At 45.0% G+C, this 27671-nt stretch overlaps 1 protein-coding gene across 2 annotated transcripts in view; it reads left to right on the forward strand.

Moving 5' to 3' along the window:
- The first annotated feature begins 1492 nt into the window (after positions 1-1492).
- Positions 1493-27671, forward strand: part of A4GALT (alpha 1,4-galactosyltransferase (P1PK blood group)) — a 32749-nt gene continuing 6570 nt past the window's right edge. Inside the window, exon 1 of one of the 2 annotated variants that reach the window (XM_075341982.1) lies at positions 1493-1640. In XM_075341982.1, coding sequence (XP_075198097.1) covers positions 1521-1640 — 120 coding nt within the window. In that variant the 5' untranslated portion in view covers positions 1493-1520. Of the gene's footprint in view, positions 1641-13559; positions 13630-27671 lie in introns of those variants that run through there. The other variant, XM_075341983.1, reaches the window with a different exon arrangement.

The following is a 27671-nucleotide window of genomic DNA, read 5'->3' on the forward strand; positions in this document are numbered from 1 at the left end:
AGCGATGGCTGTTTCTGAGTGAAAATTGGGAATCTCTCATTGTAGTGCCTGTACATTGTAGTCCTCATACATTGTACTGCACATTCATTCTAGTGCAAAGTACATTGTAGTGCCCATACATTGTGCGCAGCTCTTGTTTCTGGAGAAACGCATTTGGCAAATTGTGCAGGCTCTCCTCACTACAGAAATACCAAACGTGGTTTAAACATTTTGTGGGGCTCAGGAGGGAGGGGAATTTGAATTTTTCTAGATTTTATTTATTTTTTTTTTTTGGGGGGGGGGGGCATTTTGCTTTTCCAAAGCCTTTGTGTCACCAGTATTGCGGAAACCCCCTATACTTCTGTTAACAGATGACGGACCTAATTAGAGACCTGTTTTTTAGTGTGGAATGAGTTGAAGCTTTTATTGGGAATATTTTACCTACAATTTTGGATCACATTTATCCTGCGCTCTACACTGAGCCCTTATATCTGGGTTTTCATCTAAATCTCCCAATAACATGGATTCAGAGGAAAACCCCTAGGGGTTCATTCACTATAATGAGGCAGCAGAATGACTCTGGACTGCGTCTGACCTCTGTTCAGCAGTGTCCATATTTTCAGAAGCGTACAAAACTGTGGTCGACCGTGTTTTTCTGCACTCTTAAAAATATGGACACCATCGGATCATAGTACAGACTAAATCCAATCTGACTTTATCTACCTCATTATAGGAAATCTTCCATCTGAGGTTCTGCCTGGATCACGTATTTCACAAATTTACACAATTCCTGGTGTAAGCGCTCAATGTAGAGCGCAGGATAAATGTGAGCCGTGCTGTACTGCGATCTTTGGGAGGCAGAATGAAAAAATCAACAGCAGTTCAAAAATTACTTTTATTGTTTTATGCCGTTCATCGTGTAGTAAAATCAATAAGAATGGTTTATTCCTTGGGTCTGTACAGTTACAGACATTATATTACACATTTATATAGGTTTTTTTAATGTTTTGCTGCTTTTACCTCATAAAAAACATTGTATAAATGTTACTTCTCTGCTGCCGGAGCTGAGTGGGGCCTTGTATTTTGCGACACCATTTTTATTTAAATTTGACTTTTTGATTGAGTTTTATTTCACTTTTTTTCGGCAGTATGATGAAAAGCATCATTTTTTGCAGGTTTTTTCTTTTTACGGTGTTCACTGAAGGTATTAATTAGTGACAGCTTTATAGATTGGGCTGTTCTGGGCTTGGCGATATCAAATATGTACTTTATTTTTTCATAAATATATTTATTGGTATAATTTTTTCTTTAAATATTTTTTTCACATATTTTTCTTTTTTACCCAGTCTCAGGATGGGGCGTCATCACTCCCTGGTCTGATCGCTGATCTAATGCCTTACATTACAGGGTCTCAGGTCAGAGCCTCGCACACAGGCCGGACCTCACAGGCCACCGTACCTGGCTGAGCCCAACTGCCATCACTAGGCCCGGGGTCGCCATGGAGACAGTGGCACAGAGCCGTTCAGAGCTGACTCCTGTGGATGGAGAGGAATAAAGATTCCAGATTTTTTTCTCCATTTCATCCGAATCTACCTTCTTTTCATTTCCATCGACAAAGGCTGCGGAGATTCTCCGAGATGCGGAAAACAACAACCGACCGGGTGAGCGGAGCCTCCTCTCCATGGCGTAAGACAGCGATGGCAGAGTACAGGGTAATAATCAGCACAGCCCACTGTACCCACACTGTGCCTAATGTACCCACTGTACCCACTATACCCTCTGCACCTTATGTACCCACACTGTACCTAATGTACCCACTGTACCCTCTGCACCTTATGTACCCACACTGTACCTAATGTACCCACTGTACCCACTGTACCCTCTGTACCCTCTGCACCTTATGTACCCACACTGTACCTAATGTACCCACTGTACCCTCTGTACCCTCTGCACCTTATGTACCCACACTGTACCTAATGTACCCACTGTACCCTCTGCACCTTATGTACCCACACTGTACCTAATGTACCCACTGTACCCTCTGCACCTTATGTACCCACACTGTGCCTAATGTACCCACTGTACCCACTGTACCCTCTGTACCCTCTGCACCTTATGTACCCACACTGTGCCTAATGTACCCACTGTACCCTCTGCACCTTATGTACCCACACTGTGCCTAATGTACCCACTGTACCCACTGTACCCTCTGTACCCTCTGCACCTTATGTACCCACACTGTGCCTAATGTACCCACTGTACCCTCTGCACCTTATGTACCTTATGTACCCACACTGTGCCTATCTACTGTACCCACTGTGCCTAATGTACCCACAGTATCCACTCTGTGCCTAATGTACCCACTCTATCCACTGTACCTAATGTACCCACTGTACCCACACTGTGCCTAATGTACCCACTGTACCCACTGTACCCTCTGTACCCTCTGCACCTTATGTACCCACACTGTGCCTAATGTACCCACTGTACCCACTGTACCCACAGTATCCACTCTGTGCCTAATGTACCCACTCTATCCACTGTACCTAATGTACCCACACTGTGCCTACCTAACGTAACCACTGTACCTAATGTACACACTATAACCACTATTTAATGTAACCACTGTAACCACTGTACTTACTGTAACCACTGTACCTAATGTACCCACAGTACCCGCTCTGTGCCTAATGTACCCACTGTATCTACTGTACCTAATGTATCCACTGTACCTAATCTACCCATTCTACCTAATATACCCACAATGTGTCTACCTAATGTACCCACTGTACCTAATGTACATACTGTACCTAATGTAACCACTGTTTACTGTACCCACTGTACACACTATACCTATTGTATCCGCTGTACCTATTGTATCCACTGTACCTAATGTACACCCAGTATACACTTTGTGCTTAATGTACCTACTGTACCTAATGTACTCACTGTATCCAATGTGCCAACTGTACCCACTCTTTGCCTAATGTACTCACTGTACCTACTGTGCCCACTAACCAATGTGTCTAATGCACCCACTGTACCTACTTTATCTAATATACCCAAAGTACTCATTGTACCCACTACCGTACCTAATTTACTCACTGTACCCACTATACCTAATGTACCCACTAAATCTAATGTACCTACTATCTAATATACCCACTTCTATACTATCTAATGTCCCCACTGTATCCACAATGCAGAGCGGGAGCCTCTACATCTGAGTGGAGGGATCCATTTGTATATTACATGTTCTCATGAAGCTGCGTTTTGTTTTATGTTTTTTTGTTCTATGCCATATTTTGTGTTTTTCTGTGTAATCACAATTTACCATCAATCCCCGTCTCTTTCACATATTTGTCATTTGTGACAACAAGACACAACCGGCACAAACCAAACTCAGGAGACATTGCCTAGTGGACTGTATACGGGGTGTAATCCTCAGTACCTGTATTATTCTGTATATATACACTGCACAGTACCACTTCTCCTGTCCTGTATACTGGGTGTAATCCTCAGTATCTGTATTATTCTGTATATATACACTGCATAGTACCACTTCTCCTGTCCTGTATACTGGGTGTAATCCTCAGTGTCTGTATTATTCTGTATATATACACTGCACAGTACCACTTCTCCTGTCCTGTATACTGGGTGTAATCCTCAGTACCTGTATTATTCTGTATATATACACACAGTACCACTTCTCCTGTCCTGTATACTGGGTGTAATCCTCAGTGTCTGTATTATTCTGTATATATACACTGCACAGTACCACTTCTCCTGTCCTGTATACTGGGTGTAATCCTCAGTTTCTGTATTATTCTGTATATATACACTGCACAGTACCACTTCTCCTGTCCTGTATACTGGGTGTAATCCTCAGTATCTGTATTATTCTGTATATATACATTGCACAGTACCACTTCTCCTGTCCTGTATACTGGGTGTAATCCTCAGTATCTGTATTATTCTGTATATATACACTGCACAGTACCACTTCTCCTGTCCTGTATACTGGGTGTAATCCTCAGTATCTGTATTATTCTGTATATATACACTGCACAGTACCACTTCTCCTGTCCTGTATACTGGGTGTAATCCTCAGTATCTGCATTATTCTGTATATATACACTGCACAGTACCACTTCTCCTGTCCTGTATACTGGGTGTAATCCTCAGTATCTGTATTATTCTGTATATATACACTGCACAGCACCACTTCTCCTGTCCTGTATACTGGGTGTAATTTTCATTATCTGTATTATTCTGTATATATACACTGCACAGTACCACTTCTCCTGTCCTGTACACTGGGTGTAATCCTCAGTATCTGTATTATTCTGTATATATACACTGCACAGTACCACTCCTCCTGTCCTGTATACTGGGTGTAATCCTCAGTACCTGTATTATTCTGTATATATACACTGCACAGTACCACTTCTCCTGTCCTGTACACTGGGTGTAATCCTCAGTATCTGTATTATTCTGTATATATATACACTGCACAGTACCACTCCTCCTGTCCTGTATACGGGGTGTAATCCTCAGTGTCTGTATTATTCTGTATATATACACTGCACAGTACCACTCCTCCTGTCCTGTATACTGGGTGTAATCCTCAGTACCTGTATTATTCTGTATATATACACTGCACAGTACCACTTCTCCTGTCCTGTATACTGGGTGTAATCCTCAGTGTCTGTATTATTCTGTATATATACACTGCACAGTACCACTCCTCCTGTCCTGTATACTGGGTATAATCCTCAGTATCTGTATTATTCTGTATATATACACTGCACAGTACCACTTCTCCTGTCCTGTATACTGGGTGTAATCCTCAGTATCTGTATTATTCTGTATATATACACTGCACAGTACCACTTCTCCTGTGCTGTATACTGGGTGTAATCCTCAGTGTCTGTATTATTCTGTATATATACACTGCACAGTACCACTTCTCCTGTCCTGTATACTGGGTGTAATCCTCAGTATCTGTATCATTCTGTATATACACACTGCACAGTACCACTTCTCCTGTCCTGTATACGGGGTGTAATCCTCAGTACCTGTATTATTCTGTATATATACACTGCACAGTACCACTTCTCCTGTCCTGTATACTGGGTGTAATCCTCAGTATCTGTATTATTCTGTATATACACTGCACAGTACCACTTCTCCTGTCCTGTATACTGGGTGTAATCCTCAGTACCTGTATTATTCTGTATATATACCCTGCACAGTACCACTTCTCCTGTCCTGTATACGGGGTGTAATCCTCAGTACCTGTATTATTCTGTATATATACACTGCACAGTACCACTCCTCCTGTCCTGTATACTGGGTGTAATCCTCAGTATCTGTATTATTCTGTATATATACACTGCACAGTACCACTCCTCCTGTCCTGTATACTGGGTGTAATCCTCAGTACCTGTATTATTCTGTATATATACACTGCACAGTACCACTCCTCCTGTCCTGTATACTGGGTGTAATCCTCAGTATCTGTATTATTCTGTATATACACTGCACAGTACCACTCCTCCTGTCCTGTATACTGGGTGTAATCCTCAGTATCTGTATTATTCTGTATATACACTGCACAGTACCACTTCTCCTGTCCTGTATACTGGGTGTAATCCTCAGTACCTGTATTATTCTGTATATATACACTGCACAGCACCACTGCTCCTGTCCTGTATACTGGGTGTAATCCTCAGTATCTGTATTATTCTGTATATATACACTGCACAGTACCACTTCTCCTGTCCTGTATACGGGGTGTAATCCTCAGTACCTGTATTATTCTGTATATATACACTGCACAGTACCACTTCTCCTGTCCTGTATACTGGGTGTAATCCTCAGTATCTGTATTATTCTGTATATATACACTGCACAGTACCACTTCTCCTGTCCTGTATACTGGGTGTAATCCTCAGTATCTGTATTATTCTGTATATGTACACTGCACAGCACCACTGCTCCTGTCCTGTATACTGGGTGTAATCCTCAGTATCTGTATTATTCTGTATATATACACTGCACAGTACCACTTCTCCTGTGCTGTATACTGGGTGTAATCCTCAGTGTCTGTATTATTCTGTATATATACACTGCACAGTACCACTTCTCCTGTCCTGTATACTGGGTGTAATCCTCAGTATCTGTATCATTCTGTATATATACACTGCACAGTACCACTTCTTCTCCTGTCCTGTATACGGGGTGTAATCCTCAGTACCTGTATTATTCTGTATATATACACTGCACAGTACCACTCCTCCTGTCCTGTATACTGGGTGTAATCCTCAGTATCTGTATTATTCTGTATATACACTGCACAGTACCACTTCTCCTGTCCTGTATACTGGGTTTAATCCTCAGTACCTGTATTATTCTGTATATATACACTGCACAGCACCACTGCTCCTGTCCTGTATACTGGGTGTAATCCTCAGTATCTGTATTATTCTGTATATATACACTGCAGAGTACCACTTCTCCTGTCCTGTATACTGGGTGTAATCCTCAGTACCTGTATTATTCTGTATATATACACTGCACAGTACCACTTCTCCTGCCCTGTATACTGGGTGTAATCCTCAGTATCTGTATTATTCTGTATATACACACTGCACAGTACCACTTCTCCTGTCCTGTATACTGGGTGTAATCCTCAGTATCTGTATTATTCTGTATATATACACTGCACAGTACCACTTCTCCTGTCCTGTATACTGGGTGTAATCCTCAGTACCTGTATTATTCTGTATATATACACTGCACAGCACCACTGCTCCTGTCCTGTATACTGGGTGTAATCCTCAGTATCTGTATTATCCTGTATATATACACTGCACAGTACCACTTCTCCTGTCCTGTATACTGGGTGTAATCCTCAGTACCTGTATTATTCTGTATATATACACTGCACAGTACCACTTCTCCTGCCCTGTATACTGGGTGTAATCCTCAGTATCTGTATTATTCTGTATATACACACTGCACAGTACCACTTCTCCTGTCCTGTATACTGGGTGTAATCCTCAGTATCTGTATTATTCTGTATATATACACTGCACAGTACCACTTCTCCTGTCCTGTATACTGGGTGTAATCCTCAGTACCTGTATTATTCTGTATATATACACTGCACAGTACCACTTCTCCTGTCCTGTATACTGGGTGTAATCCTCAGTATCTGTATTATTCTGTATATACACACTGCACAGTACCACTTCTCCTGTCCTGTATACTGGGTGTAATCCTCAGTATCTGTATTATTCTGTATATACACTGCACAGTACCACTTCTCCTGTCCTGTATACTGGGTGTAATCCTCAGTACCTGTATTATTCTGTATATATATACACTGCACAGTACCACTTCTCCTGTCCTGTATACTGGGTGTAATCCTCAGTATCTGTATTATTCTGTATATACACACTGCACAGTACCACTTCTCCTGTCCTGTATACTGGGTGTAATCCTCAGTATCTGTATTATTCTGTATATACACACTGCACAGTACCACTTCTCCTGTCCTGTATACTGGGTGTAATCCTCAGTACCTGTATTATTCTGTATATATACACTGCACAGTACCACTTCTCCTGTCCTGTATACTGGGTGTAATCCTCAGTAGCTGTATTACTCTGTATATATACACTGCACAGTACCACTCCTCCTGTCCTGTATACTGGGTGTAATCCTCAGTATCTATATTATTCTGTATATATACACTGCACAGTACCACTGCTCCTGTCCTGTATACTGAGTGTAATCCTCAGTATCTGTATTATTCTGTATATATACACTGCACAGTACCACTTCTCCTGTCCTGTATACTGGGTGTAATCCTCAGTACCTGTATTATTCTGTATATATACACTGCACAGTACCACTTCTCCTGTCCTGTATACTGGGTGTAATCCTCAGTACCTGTATTATTCTGTATATATACACTGCACAGTACCACTCCTCCTGTCCTGTATGTATGTCCTGGGTGTAATCCTCAGTACCTGTATTATTCTGTATATGTACACTGCACAGTATCACTTCTCCTGTCCTGTATACTGGGTGTAATCCTCAGTATTTGTATTATTCTGTATATATACACTGCACAGTACCACTTCTCCTGTCCTGTATACTGGGTGTAATCCTCAGTACCTGTATTATTCTGTATATATACACTGCACAGTACTACTTCTCCTGTCCTGTATACTGGGTATAATCCTCAGTCCCTGTATTATTCTGTATATATACACTGCACAGTACCACTTCTCCTGTCCTGTATACTGGGTGTAATCCTCAGTATGTGTATTATTCTGTATATATACACTGCACAGTACCACTTCTCCTGTCCTGTATACTGGGTGTAATCCTCAGTATCTGTATTATGCTGTATATATACACTGCACAGTACCACTTCTCCTGTCCTGTATACGGGGTGTAATCCTCAGTACCTGTATTATTCTGTATATATACACTGCACAGTACCACTTCTCCTGTCCTGTATACTGGGTGTAATCCTCAGTATCTGTATTATTCTGTATATATACACTGCACAGTACCACTTCTACTGTCCTGTATACTGGGTGTAATCCTCAGTATTTGTATTATTCTGTATATATACACTGCACAGTACCACTCCTCCTGTCCTGTATACTGGGTGTAATCCTCAGTATCAGTATTATTCTGTATATATACACTACACAGTACCACTTCTACTGTCCTGTATACTGGGTGTAATCCTCAGTATCTGTATTATTCTGTATATATACACTGCACAGTACCACTTCTCCTGTCCTGTATACTGGGTGTAATCCTCAGTATCTGTATTATTCTGTATATATACACTACACAGTACCACTTCTTCTGTCCTGTATACTGGGTGTAATCCTCAGTATTTGTATTATTCTGTATATATACACTGCACAGTACCACTTCTCCTGTCCTGTATACTGGGTGTAATCCTCAGTATCTGTATTATTCTGTATATATACACTGCACAGTACCACTTCTCCTGTCCTGTATACTGGGTGTAATCCTCAGTATCTGTATTATTCTGTATATATACACTGCACAGTACCACTCCTCCTGTCCTGTATACTGGGTGTAATCCTCAGTGTCTGTATTATTCTGTATATATACACTGCACAGTACCACTTCTCCTGTCCTGTATACTGGGTGTAATCCTCAGTATCTGTATTATTCTGTATATATACACTGCACAGTACCACTTCTCCTGTCCTGTATACTGGGTGTAATCCTCAGTGTCTGTATTATTCTGTATATATACACTGCACAGTACCACTCCTCCTGTCCTGTATACTGGGTGTAATCCTCAGTATTTGTATTATTCTGTATATATACACTGCACAGTACCACTTCTCCTGTCCTGTATACTGGGTGTAATCCTCAGTATCTGTATTATTCTGTATATACACTGCACAGTACCACTTCTCCTGTCCTGTATACTGGGTGTAATCCTCAGTATCTGTATTATTCTGTATATATACACTGCACAGTACCACTTCTCCTGTCCTGTATACTGGGTGTAATCCTCAGTATCTGTATTATTCTGTATATACACTGCACAGTACCACTTCTCCTGTCCTGTATACGGGGTGTAATCCTCAGTACCTGTATTATTCTGTATATATACACTGCACAGTACCACTTCTCCTGTCCTGTATACTGGGTGTAATCCTCAGTATCTGTATTATCCTGTATATATACACTGCACAGTACCACTTCTCCTGTCCTGTATACTGGGTGTAATCCTCAGTATCTGTATTATTCTGTATATATACACTGCACAGTACCACTTCTCCTGTCCTGTATACTGGGTGTAATCCTCAGTATCTGTATTATTCTGTATATATACACTGCACAGTACCACTTCTCCTGTCCTGTATACTGGGTGTAATCCTCAGTACCTGTATTATTCTGTATATATACACTGCACAGTACCACTTCTCCTGTCCTGTATACTGGGTGTAATCCTCAGTGTCTGTGTTATTCTGTATATATACACTGCACAGTACCAATTCTCCTGTCCTGTATACTGGGTGTAATCCTCAGTATCTGTATTATTCTGTATATATACACTGCACAGTACCACTTCTCCTGTCCTGTATACTGGGTGTAATCCTCAGTGTCTGTGTTATTCTGTATATATACACTGCACAGTACCACTTCTCCTGTCCTGTATACTGGGTGTAATCCTCAGTGTCTGTATTATTCTGTATATATACACTGCACAGTACCACTTCTACTGTCCTGTATACTGGGTGTAATCCTCAGTATCTGTATTATTCTGTATATATACACTGCACAGTACCACTTCTCCTGTCCTGTATACTGGGTGTAATCCTCAGTATCTCTATTATTCTGTATATATACACTGCACAGTACCACTTCTCCTGTCCTGTTTACAGGGAGCTCCCCCTAGTGGTGGCTGCAGACAGGATCTTATCATGTATCTCTGTATACAGGGAGCTCCCCCTAGTGGAGGCTGCAGACAGGATCTTATCATGTATCTCTGTATACAGGGAGCTCCCCCTAGTGGTGGCTGCAGACAGAACCTTATCATGTATCTCTGTATACAGGGAGCTCCCCCTAGTGGTGGCTGCAGACAGGACCTTATTATGTATCTCTGTATACAGGGAGCTCCCCCTAGTGGTGGCTGCAGACAGGATATTATTATGTATCTCTGTATACAGGGAGCTCCCCCTAGTGGTGGCTGCAGACAGGACCTTATCATGTATCTCTGTATACAGGGAGCTCCCCCTAGTGGTGGCTGCAGACAGGACCTTATCATGTATCTCTGTATACAGGGAGCTCCCCCTAGTGGTGGCTGGCTGCAGACAGGATCTTATCATGTATCTCTGTATACAGGGAGCCCCCCCCCTAGTGGTGGCTGCAGACAGGATCTTATCATGTATCTCTGTATACAGGGAGCTCCCCCTAGTGGTGGCTGCAGACAGGATCTTATCATGTATCTCTGTATACAGGGAGCTCCCCCTAGTGGTGGCTGCAGACAGGATCTTATCATGTATCTCTGTATACAGGGAGCCCCCCCCCTAGTGGTGGCTGCAGACAGGATCTTATCATGTATCTCTGTATACAGGGAGCTCCCCCTAGTGGTGGCTGCAGACAGGATCTTATCATGTATCTCTGTATACAGGGAGCTCCCCCTAGTGGTGGCTGCAGACAGGATCTTATCATGTATCTCTGTATACAGGGAGCTCCCCCTAGTGGTGGCTGCAGACAGGACCTTATCATGTATCTCTGTATACAGGGAGCTCCCCCTAGTGGTGGCTGCAGACAGGATATTATTATGTATCTCTGTATACAGGGAGCTCCCCCTAGTGGTGGCTGCAGACAGGATCTTATCATGTATCTCTGTATACAGGGAGCTCCCCCTAGTGGTGGCTGCAGACAGGACCTTATCATGTATCTCTGTATACAGGGAGCTCCCCCTAGTGGTGGCTGCAGACAGGATCTTATCATGTATCTCTGTATACAGGGAGCTCCCCCTAGTGGTGGCTGTAGACAGGATCTTATCATGTATCTCTGTATACAGGGAGCTCCCCCTAGTGGTGGCTGTAGACAGGATCTTATCATGTATCTCTGTATACAGGGAGCTCCCTCTAGTGGTGGCTGCAGACAGGATCTTATCATGTATCTCTGTATACAGGGAGCTCCCTCTAGTGGTGGCTGCAGACAGGATCTTATCATGTATCTCTGTATACAGGGAGCTCCCCCTAGTGGTGGCTGCAGACAGGATCTTATCATGTATCTCTGTATACAGGGAGCTCCCCCTAGTGGTGGCTGCAGACAGGATCTTATTATGTATCTCTGTATACAGGGAGCTCCCCCTAGTGGTGGCTGCAGACAGGATCTTATTATGTATCTCTGTATACAGGGCGCTCCCCCTAGTGGTGGCTGCAGACAGGATCTTATCATGTATCTCTGTATACAGGGAGCTCCCCCTAGTGGTAGCTGCAGACAGGATCTTATCATGTATCTCTGTATACAGGGAGCTCCCCCTAGTGGTGGCTGCAGACAGGATCTTATCATGTATCTCTGTATACAGGGAGCTGCCCCTAGTGGTGGCTGCAGACAGGATCTTATCATGTATCTCTGTATACAGGGAGCTCCCCCTAGTGGTGGCTGCAGACAGGATCTTATTATGTATCTCTGTATACAGGGAGCTCCCCCTAGTGGTGGCTGCAGACAGGATCTTATCATGTATCTCTGTATACAGGGAGCTCCCCCTAGTGGTGACTGCAGACAGGATCTTATCATGTATCTCTGTATACAGGGAGCTCCCCCTAGTGGTGGCTGCAGACAGGATCTTATCATGTATCTCTGTATACAGGGAGCTCCCCCTAGTGGTGGCTGTAGACAGGATCTTATCATGTATCTCTGTATACAGGGAGCTCCCCCTAGTGGTGGCTGCAGACAGGATTTTATCATGTTTCCCTGCTTGTTGTCAGTGAATGTGGATGATTCAGTTTACGTCCAGAGGCCTACGTTCTCACAGTTGAGTGTAGACTATTTTCTGTTGTAGAAACAGATTGCTTTCATTATTTCCTGCGCTTACACATTGTACTAAACTCAGGACGAGAGAGAAATGTGTGTGATGATTACATACATTGAATAGAAATGTAACAAACCCTCAGCTGTGTGAAGTCTTAGGAAAGGACAGGGCATAAATAAGAATGTCATCATTCACTGACTGCAAGCGGAGATCTTTTCTGGATATTACACATTTGGAGAAGAGAATATAGACAAATTCTATGTAAATATCCCTTTAAATGGTCAGTAATGTTTTGATACAATGTATCACTTACTAATATTTTGTTTGGATTCCGAGCTTATTTAAAGGGCCAGTGCACCACAAATGCATTAATTTTAACTCTTTTTGTTCTGGTCTCGCCCCGGGGGTCTCTGATGCTGGGTCCTGTTCACTTTACATTGAAACAGCCGTTATTACTAAATCCTATTTATTTCTAGAAACTGATCTATAGTAAATTGTAATATTTGGGAAACAGTCAGCAAGGAGCCGCCGTGTCGCTGCCGCCGTGTCGCTGCCGCCGTGACGCTGCCGCCGCCGTGTCGCTGCCGCCGTACCGCTGCCGCCGCCGTGTCGCTGCCGCTGCCGTGTCGCTGCCGCTGCCGTGTCGCTGCCGCTGCCGTGTCGCTGCTGCCGCCGTGTCGCTGCTGCCGCCGTGTCGCTGCCGCCGCCGTGTCGCTGCCGCCGTGTTGCTGCCGCCGTGTTGCTGACGCCGTGTCGCTGTTGCCGCCGTGTCGCTGCCGCCGTGTTGCTGCCGCCGTGTCGCTGCCGCCGTGTCGCTGCCGCTGTGTTGCTGACGCCGTGTTGCTGACGCCGTGTTGCTGCTGCGTATTTCAATCTTTCACAGATTATGTTGCAAAAAAAAAATCCCCATTGTGGAAATGTTTTGTGACTTTGGCCAATCTGAGGCGCGGACTCCGCTCCTGACACCTCCCTCCACAAAACCAGCCAGGGAGGTGTCAGGTGCAGGGAAGTGGCCGCACATCTGGGATCCGCGCTCACATCGCACAATGACCTGAGGGGACGCGACTGCAGCCGCAGAGCAGGTACGAATATTGCAGAATAGCGCACGGCCCGGTGTAGCAGAGCTGGATTTGTCATTCAATTGTTGTGGATTTTTTGTGACCTGAGTGAAGATACTATGACAGGTTTACCTGCAATCCTACAGAAGAAACATCATCAGGGGCTGGAGAAAAGACAAAGAGCAGCTCTGCTACATCTGACAAACTCAGCTCTGGTACATCGTCAAACTTAACTCTGCTACATGTGAGAAACTCAGCTCTGTTACACCTGAGAAACTCAGCTCTGCTACATCTGAGAAACTCAGCTCTGCTACACCTGAGAAACTCAGCTCTGCTACACCTGACAAACTCACCTCTGCTACATCTTACAAATGCAACTCTGCGCCATGTGAGAAACTCAGCTCTGCTACACCTGACAAACTCACCTCTGCTACATCTTACAAATGCAACTCTGCTACATCTGAGAAACTCAGCTCTGCTACACCTGAGAAACTCAGCTCTGCTACATCTGACAAACTCAGCTCTGCTACATCTTACAAATGCAACTCTGCGCCATGTGAGAAACTCAGCTCTGCTACACCTGACAAACTCACCTCTGCTACATCTTACAAATGCAACTCTGCTACATCTGAGAAACTCAGCTCTGCTACACCTGAGAAACTCAGCTCTGCTACACCTGAGAAACTCAGCTCTGCTACATCTGACAAACTCAGCTCTGGTACATCTTACAAATGCAACTCTGCGCCATGTGAGAAACTCAGCTCTGCTACACCTGAGAAACTCAGCTCTGCTACATCTGACAAACTCAGCTCTGCTACATCTTACAAATGCAACTCTGCGCCATGTGAGAAACTCAGCTCTGCTACACCTGAGAAACTCAAATCTGCTACACCTGAGAAACTCAAATCTGCTACACCTGAGAAACTCAGCTCTGCTACACCTGAGAAACTCAGCTCTGCTACACCTGAGAAACTCAGCGCTGCTAGATGTCAAACTTAGCTCTGCTACATGGGAGAAACTCGGCTCTGCTACATCTGAAAAACTCAGATCTGCTACATCTGTCAAACTTAGCTCTGCTACATTTAGAAACTCAGCTCTGCTACATCTGAGAAATTCGGCTCTGCTACGGCTCTGCTAGATCTGTCAAACTTAGCTCTGCTACTTGTGAGAAACTCAGCTCTGCTACATCTGAGAAGCTCAAATCTGCTACACCTGAGAAACTCAGCTCTGCTATACCTGAGAAACTCAAATCTGCTACACCTGAGAAACTCAGCTCTGCTACACCTGAGAAACTCAGCTCTGCTAGATGTCAAACTTAGCTCTGCTACATGGGAGAAACTTGGCTCTGCTACATCTGAAAAACTCAGATCTGCTACATCTGTCAAACTTAGCTCTGCTACATTTAGAAACTCAGCTCTGCTACATCTGAGAAATTCGGCTCTGCTACGGCTCTGCTAGATCTGTCAAACTTAGCTCTGCTACTTGTGAGAAACTCAGCTCTGCTATACCTGAGAAACTCAGCTCTGCTACACCTGAGAAACTCAGCTCTGCTACACCTGAGAAACTCAGCTCTGCTACATCTGAGAAACTCAGCTCTGCTACATCTGAGAAACTCAGCTCTGCTACATCTGAAAAACTCAGCTCTGCTACATCTGAGAAACTCAGCTCTGCTAGATGTCAAACTTAGTTCTGCTACATGGGAGAAACTCGGCTCTGCTACCTCTGAAAAACTCAGATCTGCTACATCTGTCAAACGTAGCTCTGCTACATTTTAGAAACTCAGCTCTGCTACATCTGAGAAATTCGGCTCTGCTACATCTGTCAAACTTAGCTCTGCTACACCTGAGAAACTCAGCTCTGCTTTATGTGACCAACTCGGCTCTGCTACATCTGAAAAAAGTCCCTTCTTTCTGTGATGTAACCTGACAGCTCTGCTACTTATCTGTAAAGCTGAGCTCTGTCTGATAAATGACACTAATCCCGAGCTCTCAGCACAGTCGGCCCGGCTAGATCTGACAAACTCGGCTCTGCTACATTCCTTTAGTCTTTGGTTACCCACAAACAAGTAAAGTTGCTGTTCACCGCTTCATTTCAGCTTTTCCCTGAGGGAAGATCACAGGAATCCGGACTTCATTGCTTAGAAACATTTTGGGGTCCTGTGTGATTGATGCCCCCCAAAATCAGGCAGCTTCTCGGGCCCTATTACACAACACACAGATTCATGTCTATATATGATGCCCAAATACCCTCATTACTGCCATACAAAGCATAAATAATGCCGTCATATACAGGAACATAGTAGACCAATGCACACTGTTTGACTAATACCGCCACAATAGTATGGCTAAAAAATACTACAAATATCTGAAACCCATTGCCTAAATAATGACACCTGAAATAGTGCTACCATACAGTTCGCACATCACCCAGCTATATGGCATCCCATAATATTTCCATGCAATAATACTGCCAAATAATGTATAAAAAACAGTTAGTATCTTGTCACATTTTCTTAATTAATGCAGCCATTCACTGCCTAAATAATACTGCAATACAATGTATTATATATATACAATACATCACTATACTGTGCACACATATACTCTCTATATTAGTAAGGCTAAAAAATACTGCAACATATTCGTCCCATAATACTATAGTACTGTCACATAAATAGTGCCACCATACTGTTCCCACATAACTGTATCATATAGCATCAATCACTGTTCAAATAGTATTGTCATACAGTGTATAAATAATACCGCTATACAGCGTCCACCTGCCCCTGCCATAAGTTCTCCACTCAATAGTGTAATTACCTGCCTGAAAATTACCACCATATATCCTCCAAACAATACTGCCATATAATGCGTAAAAATGCCACCGTTAAACTCCCACACACAAAACTGCTGAAATAACGCTGCCATATATTCTCCATATAATTCTGCCATAATAATACTGTCATATAATGGATAACTAACGCCACTGTTCCACATTATCCTGCAGTATACTCTGAAATAATGCCGCCATTCTCTTCCTTAATAATGCTCAGATATAATGTATAAATAATGCCACCATACTGTGCCCATATAACAAATGCAATCAGTATTATACCGCCTCCCGGTAAAAGCATTTGTTTATCGCCGGGTGAAATGATGACGGCCGGGTGTCACGGACTCGTGTGCAGGCGGTACAGACCGACAAACCCTTCCGCAAGCAATGCGACGCCGCTGTCACCGAGCCACAAAAGACACAAAGGAATGATAAACACGTAAACTATAAATATTACACCATGACCGGTGCGTAATAATCAGCAAAGAAAACACGCGGCACGTGCAGAACATCAGAGCAAGATATGGAAATAGTGCTGTTATCATACAACCGTATCACAGCCAAAGGGAGCGACAGGACGAATAATTCATGCAAATATTTAAATGTCGTTACCAATAGGAACAAAGGAATATTGTGTTTTTTTCCCATTCTGCTGGTAGACGATATCGGCAACTATTAAAATGTGTAACATGAATGGGTCAGTAGGTGATTGCTATTGTGGCGCCTCTGTGAATGGATCAGTAGGTGATTGCTATTGTGGCACCTCTGTGAATGGGTCAGTAGGTGATTGCTATTTTAGCTCCTCTGTGAATGGGTCAGTAGGTGATTGCTATTGTGGCCCCTCTGTGAATGGGTCAGTGGGTGATTGCTATTGTGGCTCCTCTGTTAATGGGTCAGTAGATGATTGCTTTTGTGGAGCCTCTGTGAATGGGTCAGTAGGTGATTGCTATTGTGGCGCCTCTGTGAATGGGTCAGTAGGTGATTGCTATTGTGACTCCTCTGTGAATGGGTCATTAAATGATTGCTATTGTGGCTCCTCTGTGAATGGGTCACTAGGTGATTGCTATTGTGGCACCTCTGTGAATGGGTCAGTAGATGATTGCTATTGTGGCGCCTCTGTGAATGGGTCAGTAGGTGATTGCTATTTTAGCTCCTCTGTGAATGGGTCAGTAGGTGATTGCTATTGTGGCCCCTCTGTGAATGGGTCAGTAGATGATTGCTACTGTGGCTCCTCTGTGAATGGGTCAGTGGGTGATTGCTATTGTGGCTCCTCGGTTAATGGGTCAGTAGATGATTGCTTTTGTGGAGCCTCTGTGAATGGGTCAGTAGGTGATTGCTATTGTGGCTCCTCTGTGAATGGGTCAGTAGGTGATTGTTATTGTGGCTCCTCTGTGAATGGGTCAATAGGTGATTGTTATTGTGGCTCCTCTGTGAATGGTTCAGTAGGTGATTGCTATTGTGGCTCCTCTGTGAATGGGTCAGTAGGTGATTGCTATTGTGGCTCCTCTGTTAATGGGTCAGTAGGTGATTGCTATTGTGACTTCTCTGTTAAGGGGTCAGTAGGTGATAGCTATTGTGGCGCCTCTGTGAATGGGTCAGTACGTGATTGTTATTGTGGCGCCTCTGTGAATGGGTCAGTAGGTGATTGCTATTGTGGCGCTTCTGTTAATGGGTCAGTTCGTGATTGTTATTGTGGCGCCTCTGTGAATGGGACAGTATGTGATTGTTATTGTGGCGCCTCTGTGAATGGGTCAGTAGGTGATTGCTATTGTGGCGCCTCTGTGAATGGGTCAGTAGGTGATTGCTATTGTGGCGCCTCTGTGAATGGGTCAGTAGGTGATTGCTATTGTGGCGCCTCTGTGAATGGGTCAGTACGTGATTGTTATTGTGGCGCCTCTGTGAATGGGTCAGTACGTGAATGTTATTGTGGCGCCTCTGTGAATGGGTCAGTAGGTGATTGCTATTGTGGCGCCTCTTTGAATGGGTCAGTACGTGATTGTTATTGTGGCACCTCTGTGAATGGGTCAGTACTGGATTGTTATTGTGACGCCTCTGTGAATGGGTCAGTAGGTGATTGCTATTGTGGTACCTGTGTGAATAGGTCAGTAGATTGCTTTTATGGAGCCTCTGTGAATGGGAAAGTAGGTGATTGCTATTGTGGCTCCTCTGTGAATGGATCACTAGGTGATTGCTATTGTGGCGCCTCTGTGAATGGGTCACTAGGTGATTGCTATTGTGGCCCCTCTGTGAATGGGTCAGTAGATGATTGCTACTGTGGCTTCTCTGTGAATGGGTCAGTGGGTGATTGCTATTGTGGCTCCTCTGTTAATGGGTCAGTAGATGATTGCTTTTGTGGAGCCTCTGTGAATGGGTCAGTAGGTGATTGCTATTGTGGCGCCTCTGTGAATGGGTCAGTACGTGATTGTTATTGTGGCGCCTCTGTGAATGGGTCAGTAGGTGATTGCTATTGTGGCGCCTCTGTGAATGGGTCAGTACGTTATTGTTATTGTGCCGCCTCTGTGAATGGGTCAGTAGGTGATTGCTATTGTGGCGCCTCTGTGAATGGGTCAGTAGGTGATTGCTATTGTGGCGCCTCTGTGAATGGGTCAGTAGGTGATTGCTATTGTGGCGCCTCTGTGAATGGGTCAGTACATGATTGTTATTGTGCCGCCTCTGTGAATGGGTCAGTAGGTGATTGCTATTGTGGCGCCTCTTTGAATGGGTCAGTACGTGATTGTTATTGTGGCGCCTCTGTGAATGGGTCAGTACGGGAATGTTATTGTGATGCCTCTGTGAATGGGTCAGTAGGTGATTGCTATTGTGGTACCTGTGTGAATGGGTCAGTAGATTGCTTTTCTGGAGCCTCTGTGAATGGGTAAGTAGGTGATTGCTATTATGGCTCCTCTGTGAATGGGTCACTAGGTGATTGCTATTGTGGCGCTTCTGTGAATGGGTCAGTAGGTGATTGCTATTGTGGCCCCTCTGTGAATGGGTCAGTAGATAATTGCTATTGTGGCTCCTCTGTGGATGGGTCAGTAGGTGATTGCTATTGTGGCTCCTCTGTGAATGGGTCAGTACGTGATTGTTATTGTGGCGCCTCTATAAATGGGTCAGTACGTGATTGTTATTGTGGCTCCTCTGTGAATGGGTCAGTAGGTGATTGCCATTGTAGCTCCTATGTGAATGGGTCAGTAGGTGATTGCCATTGTGGTGCCTCTGTGAATGGGTCAGTACGTGATTGCTATTGTGGCTCCTCTGTGAATGGGTCAGTAGGTGATTGTTATTGTGGCTCCTCTGTGAATGGGTCAATAGGTGATTGTTATTGTGGCTCCTCTGTGAATGGTTCAGTAGGTGATTGCTATTGTGGTTCCTCTGTGAATGGGTCAGTAGGTGATTGCTATTGTGGCTCCTCTGTTAATGGGTCAGTAGGTGATTGCTATTGTGACTTCTCTGTTAAGGGGTCAGTAGGTGATTGCTATTGTGGCGCCTCTGTGAATGGGTCAGTACGTGATTGTTATTGTGGCGCCTCTGTGAATGGGTCAGTAGGTGATTGCTATTGTGGCGCTTCTGTTAATGGGTCAGTTCGTGATTGTTATTGTGGCGCCTCTGTGAATGGGTCAGTACGGGATTGTTATTGTGGTGCCTTTGTGAATGGGTCAGTACAGGATTGTTATTGTGGCGCCTCTGTAAATGGGTCAGTAGGTGATTGCTATTGTGCTACCTGTGTGAATGGGTCAGTAGATTGCTTTTGTGGAGCCTCTGTGAATGGGTCAGTAGGTGATTGCTATTGTGGCGCCTCTGTGAATAGGTCAGTAGGTGATTGCTATTGTGGCACCTCTGTGAATGGGTCAGTATGTGATTGCTATTGTGGCGCCTCTGTGAATGGGTCAGTAGGTGATTGCTATTTTAGCTCCTCTGTGAATGGGTCAGTAGGTGATTGCTATTGTGGCACCTCTGTGAATGGGTCAGTAGATGATTGCTATTGTGGCTCCTCTGTGGATGGGTCAGTAGATGATTGCTTTTGTGGAGCCTCTGTGAATGGGTCAGTAGGTGATTGCTATTGTGGCTCCTCTGTGAATGGATCATTAGATGATTGCTATTGTGGCTCCTCTGTGAATGGATCACTAGGTGATTGCTATTGTGGCGCCTCTGTGAATGGGTCACTAGGTGATTGCTATTGTGGCACCTCTGTGAATGGGTCAGTAGGTGATTGCTATTGTGGCTCCTCTGTTAATGGGTCAGTAGGTGATTGCTATTGTGACTTCTCTGTGAATGGGTCAGTAGGTGATTGCTATTGTGACTCCTCTGTGAATGGGTCAGTAGGTGATTGCTATTGTGGCTCCTCTGTTAATGGGTCAGTAGGTGATTGCTATTGTGGCGCCTCTGTGAATGAATCAGTACGTGATTGTTATTGTGGCGCCTCTGTGAATGGGTCAGTACGTGATTGTTATTGTGGCGCCTCTGTGAATGGGTCAGTAGGTGATTGTTATTGTGGCTCCTCTGTTAATGGGTCAGTTCATGATTGTTATTGTGGCACCTCTGTGAAAGGGTCAGTACGGGATTGTTATTGTGATGCCTCTGTGAATGGGTCAGTACAGGATTGTTATTGTGGCGCCTCTGTGAATGGGTCTGTAGGTGATTGCTATTATGGTACCTGTGTGAATGGGTCAGTAGATTGCTTTTGTGGAGCCTCTGTGAATGGGTCAGTAGGTGATTGCTATTGTGGAGCCTCTGTGAATGGGTCAGTAGGTGATTGCTATTGTGGCCCCTCTGTGAATGGGTCAGTAGATGATTGCTATTGTGGCTCCTCTGTGAATGGGTCAGTAGGTGATTGCTATTGTGGCTCCTCTGTTAATGGGTCAGTAGGTGATTGCTATTGTGGCGCCTCTGTGAATGGGTCAGTACGTGATTGTTATTGTGGCGCCTCTGTGAATGGGTCAGTACGGGATTGTTATTGTGGCGCCTCTGTGAATGGGTCAGTAGGTGATTGATATTGTGGCGCCTCTGTGAATGGGTCAGTAGGTGATTGTTATTGTGGCGCCTCTGTGAATGATTGCTATTGTGGCGCCTCTGTGAATGGGTCAGTACGTGACTGTTATTGTAGCGCCTCTGTGAATGGGTCAGTACGTGATTGCTATTGTGGCTCCTCTGTGAATGGGTCACTAGGTGATTGCTATTGTGGCACCTCTTTGAATGGGTCAGTAGGTGATTGCTATTGTGGCGCCTGTGTGAATGGGTCAGTAGGTGATTGCTATTTTAGCTCCTCTGTGAATGGGTCAGTAGGTGATTGCTATTGTGGCCCCTCTGTTAATGGGTCAGTAGATGATTGCTATTGTGGCTCCTTTGTTAATGGGTCAGTAGATGATTGCTTTTGTGGCGCCTCTGTGAATGGGTCAGTACGTGATTGTTATTGTGGCGCCTCTGTGAATGGGTCAGTAGGTGACTGTTATTGTGGCTCCTCTGTGAATGGGTCAGTAGGTGATTGCCATTGTAGCTCCTCTGTGAATGGGTCAGTAGGTGATTGCCATTGGGGTGCCTCTGTGAATGGGTCAGTAGGTGATTGCTATTGTGGCTCCTCTGTGAATGGGTCAGTAGGTGATTGCTATTGTGGCTCCTCTGTGAATGGGTCAGTAGGTGATTGCTATTGTGGCTCCTCTGTGAATGTGTCAGTAGGTGATTGCTATTGTGACTTCTCTGTGAATGGGTCAGTAGGTAATTGCTATTGTGACTCCTCTTTGAATAGGTCAGTAGGTGATTGCTATTGTGGTGCCTCTGTGAATGGGTCAGAAGGGGATTGCTATTGTGGCTCCTCTGTGAATGGGTCAGTAGGTTATTGCTATTTTAGCTCCTCTGTGAATGGGGCAGTAGGTGATTGCTATTGAGGCTCCTCTGTTAATGGGTCAGTAGGTGATTGCTTTTGTGGCGCCTCTGTGAATGGGTCAGTACGTGATTGTTATTGTGGCGCCTCTGTGAATGGGTCAGTACGTGATTGTTATTGTGGCGCCTCTGTGAATGGGTCAGTAGGTGATTGCTATTGTGGCTCCTCTGTGAATGGGTCAGTACGTGATTGTTATTGTGGCACCTCCTGTGCATGGCTCAGTACGGGATTGTTATTGTGGCGCCTCTGTGAATGGGTCAGTACAGGATTGTTATTGTGGTACCTCTGTGCATGGCTCAGTAAGGGATTGTTATTGTGGCGCCTCTGTGAATGGGTCAGTAGGTGATTGCTATTGTGGCGCCTCTGTGAATGGGTCAGTACGTGATTGTTATTGTGGCACCTCTGTGCATGGCTCAGTACGGGATTGTTATTGTGGCGCCTCTGTGAATGGGTCAGTAGGTGATTGCTATTGTGGCGCCTCTGTGAATGGGTCAGTAGGTGATTGTTATTGTGGCGCCTCTGTGAATGGGTCAGTACGTGATTGTTATTGTGGCACCTCTGTGCATGGCTCAGTACGGGATTGTTATTGTGGCGCCTCTGTGAATGGGTCAGTAGGTGATTGCTATTGTGGTACCTGTGTGAATGGGTCAGTAGATTGCTTTTGTGGAGCCTCTGTGAATGGGTAAGTAGGTGATTGCTATTGTGGCTCCTCCGTGAATGGATCACTAGGTGATTGCTATTGTGGCGCCTCTGTGAATGGGTCACTAGGTGATTGCTATTGTGGCGTCTCTGTGAATGGGTCAGTAGGTGATTGCTATTTTAGCTCCTCTGTGAATGGGTCAGTAGGTGATTGCTATTGTGGCCCCTCTGTGAATGGGTCAGTAGATGATTGCTATTGTGGCTCCTCTGTGGATAGGTCAGTAGGTGATTGCTATTGTGGCTCCTCTGTGAATGGGTCAGTACGTGATTGTTATTGTGGTGCTTCTATGAATGGGTCAGTAAGTGACTGTTATTGTGGCTCCTCTGTGAATGGGTCAGTCGGTGATTGCCATTGTAGCTCCTCTGTGAATGAGTCAGTAGGTGATTGCCATTGTGGTGCCTCTGTGAATGGGTCAGTACGTGATTGCTATTGTGGCTCCTCTGTGAATGGGTCAATAGGTGATTGCTATTTTAGCTCCTCTGTGAATGGGTCAGTAGGTGATTGCTATTGTGGCCCCTCTGTGAATGGGTCAGTAGGTGATTGCTATTGTGGCTCCTCTGTTAATGGGTCAGTAGGTGATTGCAATTGTGGCGCCTCTGTGAATGGGTCAGTATGTGATTGTTATTGTGGCGCTTCTGTGAATGGGTCAGTACGTGATTGTTATTTTGGCGCCTCTGTGAATGGGTCAGTAGGTGATTGCTATTGTGGCGCCTCTGTGAATGGGTCAGTAGGTTATTGCTATTGTGGCGCCTCTGTGAATGGGTCAGTACGTGATTGTTATTGTAGCGCCTCTGTGAATGGGTCAGTACGTGATTGTTATTGTGGCGCGTCTGTGAATGGGTCAGTAGGTGATTGGTATTGTGGCGCCTCTGTGAATGGGTCAGTAGGTGATTGCTATTGTGGTGCCTCTGTGAATTGGTCAGTACGTGATTGTTATTGTGGCGCCTCTGTGAATGGGTCAGTACGGGATTGTTATTGTGGCTCCTCTGTGAATGGGTCAGTAGGTGATTGATATTGTGGTACCTGTGTGAATGGGTCAGTAGATTGCTTTTGTGGAGCCTCTGTGAATGGGTCAGTAGGTGATTGCTATTGTGGCTCCTCTGTGAATGGGTCAGTAGGTTATTGCTATTGTGGCGCCTCTGTGAATGGGTCAGTACGTGATTGTTATTGTAGCGCCTCTGTGAATGGGTCAGTACGTGATTGTTATTGTGGCGCGTCTGTGAATGGGTCAGTAGGTGATTGGTATTGTGGCGCCTCTGTGAATGGGTCAGTAGGTGATTGCTATTGTGGTGCCTCTGTGAATTGGTCAGTACGTGATTGTTATTGTGGCGCCTCTGTGAATGGGTCAGTACGGGATTGTTATTGTGGCACCTCTGTGAATGGGTCAGTAGGTGATTGATATTGTGGTACCTGTGTGAATGGGTCAGTAGATTGCTTTTGTGGAGCCTCTGTGAATGGGTCAGTAGGTGATTGCTATTGTGGCTCCTCTGTGAATGGGTCACTAGGTGATTGCTATTGTGGCACCTCTTTGAATGGGTCAGTAGGTGATTGCTATTGTGGCGCCTGTGTGAATGGGTCAGTAGGTGATTGCTATTTTAGCTCCTCTGTGAATGGGTCAGTAGGTGATTGCTATTGTGGCCCCTCTGTTAATGGGTCAGTAGATGATTGCTATTGTGGCTCCTTTGTTAATGGGTCAGTAGATGATTGCTTTTGTGGCGCCTCTGTGAATGGGTCAGTACGTGATTGTTATTGTGGCGCCTCTATGAATGGGTCAGTACGTGATTGTTATTGTGGCGCCTCTGTGAATGGGTCAGTAGGTGACTGTTATTGTGGCTCCTCTGTGAATGGGTCAGTAGGTGATTGCCATTGTAGCTCCTCTGTGAATGGGTCAGTAGGTGATTGCCATTGGGGTGCCTCTGTGAATGGGTCAGTAGGTGATTGCTATTGTGGCTCCTCTGTGAATGGGTCAGTAGGTGATTGCTATTGTGGCTCCTCTGTGAATGGGTCAGTAGGTGATTGCTATTGTGGCTCCTCTGTGAATGTGTCAGTAGGTGATTGCTATTGTGACTTCTCTGTGAATGGGTCAGTAGGTAATTGCTATTGTGACTCCTCTTTGAATAGGTCAGTAGGTGATTGCTATTGTGGTGCCTCTGTGAATGGGTCAGAAGGGGATTGCTATTGTGGCTCCTCTGTGAATGGGTCAGTAGGTTATTGCTATTTTAGCTCCTCTGTGAATGGGGCAGTAGGTGATTGCTATTGAGGCTCCTCTGTTAATGGGTCAGTAGGTGATTGCTTTTGTGGCGCCTCTGTGAATGGGTCAGTACGTGATTGTTATTGTGGCGCCTCTGTGAATGGGTCAGTACGTGATTGTTATTGTGGCGCCTCTGTGAATGGGTCAGTAGGTGATTGCTATTGTGGCTCCTCTGTGAATGGGTCAGTACGTGATTGTTATTGTGGCACCTCTGTGCATGGCTCAGTACGGGATTGTTATTGTGGCGCCTCTGTGAATGGGTCAGTACAGGATTGTTATTGTGGTACCTCTGTGCATGGCTCAGTAAGGGATTGTTATTGTGGCGCCTCTGTGAATGGGTCAGTAGGTGATTGCTATTGTGGCGCCTCTGTGAATGGGTCAGTACGTGATTGTTATTGTGGCACCTCTGTGCATGGCTCAGTACGGGATTGTTATTGTGGCGCCTCTGTGAATGGGTCAGTAGGTGATTGCTATTGTGGCGCCTCTGTGAATGGGTCAGTAGGTGATTGTTATTGTGGCGCCTCTGTGAATGGGTCAGTACGTGATTGTTATTGTGGCACCTCTGTGCATGGCTCAGTACGGGATTGTTATTGTGGCGCCTCTGTGAATGGGTCAGTAGGTGATTGCTATTGTGGTACCTGTGTGAATGGGTCAGTAGATTGCTTTTGTGGAGCCTCTGTGAATGGGTAAGTAGGTGATTGCTATTGTGGCTCCTCCGTGAATGGATCACTAGGTGATTGCTATTGTGGCGCCTCTGTGAATGGGTCACTAGGTGATTGCTATTGTGGCGTCTCTGTGAATGGGTCAGTAGGTGATTGCTATTTTAGCTCCTCTGTGAATGGGTCAGTAGGTGATTGCTATTGTGGCCCCTCTGTGAATGGGTCAGTAGATGATTGCTATTGTGGCTCCTCTGTGGATGGGTCAGTAGGTGATTGCTATTGTGGCTCCTCTGTGAATGGGTCAGTACGTGATTGTTATTGTGGCGCTTCTATGAATGGGTCAGTAAGTGACTGTTATTGTGGCTCCTCTGTGAATGGGTCAGTCGGTGATTGCCATTGTAGCTCCTCTGTGAATGAGTCAGTAGGTGATTGCCATTGTGGTGCCTCTGTGAATGGGTCAGTACGTGATTGCTATTGTGGCTCCTCTGTGAATGGGTCAGTACGTGATTGTTATTGTGGCACCTCTGTGCATGGCTCAGTACGGGATTGTTATTGTGGCGCCTCTGTGAATGGGTCAGTAGGTGATTGCTATTGTGGTACCTGTGTGAATGGGTCAGTAGATTGCTTTTGTGGAGCCTCTGTGAATGGGTAAGTAGGTGATTGCTATTGTGGCTCCTCCGTGAATGGATCACTAGGTGATTGCTATTGTGGCGCCTCTGTGAATGGGTCACTAGGTGATTGCTATTGTGGCGTCTCTGTGAATGGGTCAGTAGGTGATTGCTATTTTAGCTCCTCTGTGAATGGGTCAGTAGGTGATTGCTATTGTGGCCCCTCTGTGAATGGGTCAGTAGATGATTGCTATTGTGGCTCCTCTGTGGATGGGTCAGTAGGTGATTGCTATTGTGGCTCCTCTGTGAATGGGTCAGTACGTGATTGTTATTGTGGCGCTTCTATGAATGGGTCAGTAAGTGACTGTTATTGTGGCTCCTCTGTGAATGGGTCAGTCGGTGATTGCCATTGTAGCTCCTCTGTGAATGAGTCAGTAGGTGATTGCCATTGTGGTGCCTCTGTGAATGGGTCAGTACGTGATTGCTATTGTGGCTCCTCTGTGAATGGGTCAATAGGTGATTGCTATTTTAGCTCCTCTGTGAATGGGTCAGTAGGTGATTGCTATTGTGGCCCCTCTGTGAATGGGTCAGTAGGTGATTGCTATTGTGGCTCCTCTGTTAATGGGTCAGTAGATGATTGCTTTTGTGGAGCCTCTGTGAATGGGTCAGTAGGTGATTGCAATTGTGGCGCCTCTGTGAATGGGTCAGTATGTGATTGTTATTGTGGCGCTTCTGTGAATGGGTCAGTACGTGATTGTTATTTTGGCGCCTCTGTGAATGGGTCAGTAGGTGATTGCTATTGTGGCGCCTCTGTGAATGGGTCAGTAGGTGATTGCTATTGTGGCGCCTCTGTGAATGGGTCAGTAGGTTATTGCTATTGTGGCGCCTCTGTGAATGGGTCAGTACGTGATTGTTATTGTAGCGCCTCTGTGAATGGGTCAGTACGTGATTGTTATTGTGGCGCGTCTGTGAATGGGTCAGTAGGTGATTGGTATTGTGGCGCCTCTGTGAATGGGTCAGTAGGTGATTGCTATTGTGGTGCCTCTGTGAATTGGTCAGTACGTGATTGTTATTGTGGCGCCTCTGTGAATGGGTCAGTACGGGATTGTTATTGTGGCACCTCTGTGAATGGGTCAGT

The sequence above is a fragment of the Anomaloglossus baeobatrachus genome, chromosome 4 (assembly GCF_048569485.1).
Source record: "Anomaloglossus baeobatrachus isolate aAnoBae1 chromosome 4, aAnoBae1.hap1, whole genome shotgun sequence".
Lineage (NCBI taxonomy): Eukaryota > Metazoa > Chordata > Amphibia > Anura > Aromobatidae > Anomaloglossus > Anomaloglossus baeobatrachus.